Source organism: Pseudomyrmex gracilis, unplaced genomic scaffold (assembly GCF_002006095.1).
Source record: "Pseudomyrmex gracilis isolate BER0280 unplaced genomic scaffold, ASM200609v1 scaffold_490, whole genome shotgun sequence".
Taxonomy (NCBI): Eukaryota; Metazoa; Arthropoda; class Insecta; order Hymenoptera; family Formicidae; genus Pseudomyrmex; species Pseudomyrmex gracilis.
The window spans coordinates 80,401-84,331 of NW_018021074.1; the positions used below are offsets into that span (position 1 = coordinate 80,401).

Sequence of the window (3,931 nt, forward strand, 5' to 3'; positions counted from 1 at the left end):
ATATATATTTTTACAAAAATATTTCTGCGTTACAATATATTTGTACATATGCTTATTGCACAAAAAAGTGCTTAAACTTGAAATAAAAACAAGTATTGCTGAAACTTGACATCAGTCGTGCATATATCAATATCTAAATACAAAGTAAAAAGTATCTAAATCATAACATCTAGATTNTAAACATTTTGAATATAAATTTGAAACAAAATCTCTTTTTAGAGAAACAACNGTATTGTAATTAAACTTGAAATACAAAAAAAAGTATTGCTTAAACTAACATCAGTCGTGTATATATTAGTCTATATTGTATTATCTAAATACAAAGTCAAAATCATCTAAATCATAATGTAATATCTACATTTTAAACAAATTTTAAATATAAATTTAAAACAAAATCTTTTCACAGAAACAAAATTATTTTGTAATTATATTACTTTAAATCATTTAACAGTCTTTAATTAACGTNATATTAAAATATGTCATACAGAAAATAAATGGCTAGAAAGTATTATTATGTTGTATTATTATATTCACGTTTGATTTCGCCAATTCTTTGCGACAGTGTTCTCTCAAGATCCTTTGTTCGAACATGTGGCCATTTTTTATGTTTTGCTACTGCTTTTGCATATTCTAAAAAGAATAAAAAATAAATCACATGTTCAACATAACAATACAAATAAAAAATATTTTGAGCAGATCTACATAATAATAAAAACTTACTTATAATTGCTGATCTGGCAACAACATCAATGCCAAAATATTTTACTCCAGGTTGCTTTCCTCCTAAAAGAATACGAGGTGCATTGCCAGTAAAAGTAACTTCNTTTTGTCCTTTTTTAAAAATCTCTTCTTTAAATACTCCAAGCACTAGTTTTCGGACCAAATGTGTTGTTTTTGTTGAAGAACCAAGAGCATAGTGCAAGACTGAAGATTTACAAAAAATATTATTTCTAAGTAATATCATCTGCAAACAATAAAAATAATGTNTTTGAATTTTTTTGTCATATGTTTCTTAATAATTATACTTAATTAGTATATAATACTACTATTATAAGTATATTTACATTTGTGATTTAGATCTGAAAAGCAAAAGAATTTTTTTATCACTATAATTACTATTAAAAAAAAACTTTATTGTAATTAAATATATATAACAGTTATGTCCGTCTTTTTTCCTGAATTTTTTGCATAATTCATCTTTCTTCCTTTTTTCAAAGAAAAGAGAAAAAAAGGAAAGATGAACTGTGCAAAAAATTCAGGTAAAAAGAACAGATCAAATATGTATAACAGTTTCTATATAAATGTAGTGTAGTATTTATGCAAGCGTGAAAATATAACTATTATACCGTTTCTCCATCTTCGTTAAAATCTTTTCCATATAATTGATGAAGTTGACGTGGATCATTTTGGAAAGATTCTTCTATATTTTGTATATCTTGTGTATCTTGTATATCTTGTATATCTTCATTAAGTTCCTGTTCTGACACTGCTTCATTGCGAGAGTTTAAAACATCAAGTGCATTGCATATAGTAGAGCACGTATTTTGACTTTNGTATGATTTATTTGATTGCAAAATAGTTTTGGGTACTGTAAAAATAAAATAGAATTAAACGTACAATATATTTTAATATAGCAGACTATGAATTATTACTTGTTTTTAAAAAATTCATGATCNAATAAAAAAATATGCATTATAATATCTTATAACGTTTATCATCTTCTTTTGAGTCGGATTTTCAAATGTATTAAATACATAGTTATATTAGTCTGCTATATGAAAACGATGTATATAATCTAATACCTGCTTCATTATGTTTCATTTGTTCAGAGACAACATTATTGTTATCTATTATATCTGTCACTTGTTTTCTCGTTAGATCTGTGCTCCCAGACGCTAAAAAAAAGATTACACTAAAATAAATACAATTGCATATATTGCATGTATTGTACATATCTAGTAAAGAAAAACAATAACATTACCTTTATTTTGGGATTTAACATGTCTATTTTCCTTGTCTGTGATATCGAAAAGTGATTCAACTCCTATAAAACACACACATATATATCTAATATATATATGTATATATATTAGAATAGGAATATATATTTTTTTATGTAGTATAACAATATATATGTAACCAATTAAAATATTTTTCACCTGATGAAGATAATGGTGACAATGTTCTTTTTTCTTTTACAAGTGTTTGAAGATGCTTATTTGTTTCTTCCATTTCTCTGAGTCGTCTTACAAGTGCAACAATTGTTGAAGTAGCTGTCCGTTGGCGTTGGTTCTGTAACAATTAAAGTAACATTATTATTGCAAAACACAAGTAAACATGGACAAACATTATAAATTTCTTACTTTGTCATGAACCAAATCGTGAGAAATATTATTCTCCTCCTGATTATCGACAGAATTATTATCTTCATTTGAAGAGTCTTCTTCTGACGATGAAGATAATGCATTACTGAGTTGCTGTGTTTTTACATTGCATGCATTAGTAATTTTTTCATTATTCTATAAATAACAGTAATAGATAAATATATATATATACATGAATACATATTTTCTTTCACAATTCTCTTTAGATGAACTATAAAGCCTGGTCTTTCTGGCTAAACTTCTTACACACTTCATCTTTTCTCTTTTTCCCTTATTTTGAAAAGAAAAAGAGAAAACATGAACAGTGCAAGAAGTTCAGCTAAAAAAAGAGGCCTATAATANACTATGTAAATATATTATTGTTCTTTACCTTTTGTTTTTTAGCTATTGGTTTTTTGCTATGTNATGGTGGTGAATATGGAATATTAGGAATTCTTTGTCGTTTTTTTGGATGTTTATGAACTGATTCTTCTTTAGATACTTTAGCATTCTTTTTATCTGTTTCTATTGTTTGCTTTCTCCATTTTTTTAGTACTGTTTCATTGTCTTAAATATAACAATATTGAAATTATAATTTAGCTACATTGTTACTAATTTTATCTTTAATGATTTGTACTGAAGTGATAAAGCTGGTTTATAAGTCGTTTATATAACCGTTAACTTATGCAGCACTGGTAAAGTTGAACAATAGGACCTTAATGCTTTTGTTTCTAATAACTAAACATTTTATTATAAACAAAAGCATTGAAATCTTATTGTTAAACTTTACCGACATAAGTTAACAGTAAAGATCTGCACAAACCAGCTTTAAAGCAAGCAAATCACTATTTAATGCTCACAATGACTGATATTTATAAGCGGAATTTAATATTTTTAACNGTTTCAAGTTTTATTTTCAGATGTTGTGTAGCTAACAAAGTATTCCATACAACATCCGAAGATAAACTTAATCTTAAATATACGAAGCGATATATATATATGAAACCAATGAGAGAGGTTAGATATTTATTTTATAAGTTAGTATAACAAACAAGTCAATATACATTTATATTGCATCACATATATCATACCTGAGCGACCAATGACACTTCCTGTATATAATTTGTTACAATGAAAAAATTGAATAGAATCACCATTTTTCACACCATCTTCAAAAATTGCTTTGTCTTCTTCAACAATAAGATAAGAACGGTCTTCTTCGCAAAATACTAAAAACATTGTAAACACGCAATATATTTCACCAATTATACGCACGCCTATTGCGAATTGCGACAATGCCACTTTGATAAACGCGTAGTTGATTGTAGAAATTTTCAGATATGTCCAGAAGTCTAGCATGTTCCGACATGTTCCACCAGCATTTCTACTGAATGCGTTCTTTCTTTGCTTAAATGGCGTCTTGCCCCTGCTCGAAAGGAGCATATACCAGACTGCGATAAATCGGATAAAACTAAGATGCTGGTGTGAAATACACTGGAATGTCGAAAAATATTCTTTAAACGTAACTACGCACAACGTAACTACGACAAAGAAGTTCACCGCTATGG

General features: G+C 27.2%; 1 protein-coding gene across 1 annotated transcript; it reads right to left on the minus strand.

Moving 5' to 3' along the window:
* Positions 1-99: 99 nt before the first annotated feature.
* On the minus strand, positions 100-2,875 carry LOC109860864. The gene is made up of 8 exons (XM_020440249.1): positions 2,755-2,875; positions 2,364-2,519; positions 2,160-2,292; positions 1,982-2,044; positions 1,803-1,895; positions 1,347-1,588; positions 721-964; positions 100-630 (listed from the first exon to the last, which is right to left on the minus strand). The coding sequence occupies exons 3-8, from the start codon at positions 2,230-2,232 to the stop codon at positions 512-514; spliced, it is 834 nt and encodes a 277-aa protein (XP_020295838.1). The 5' UTR covers positions 2,233-2,292; positions 2,364-2,519; positions 2,755-2,875; the 3' UTR covers positions 100-511.
* Positions 2,876-3,931: the final 1,056 nt, after the last annotated feature.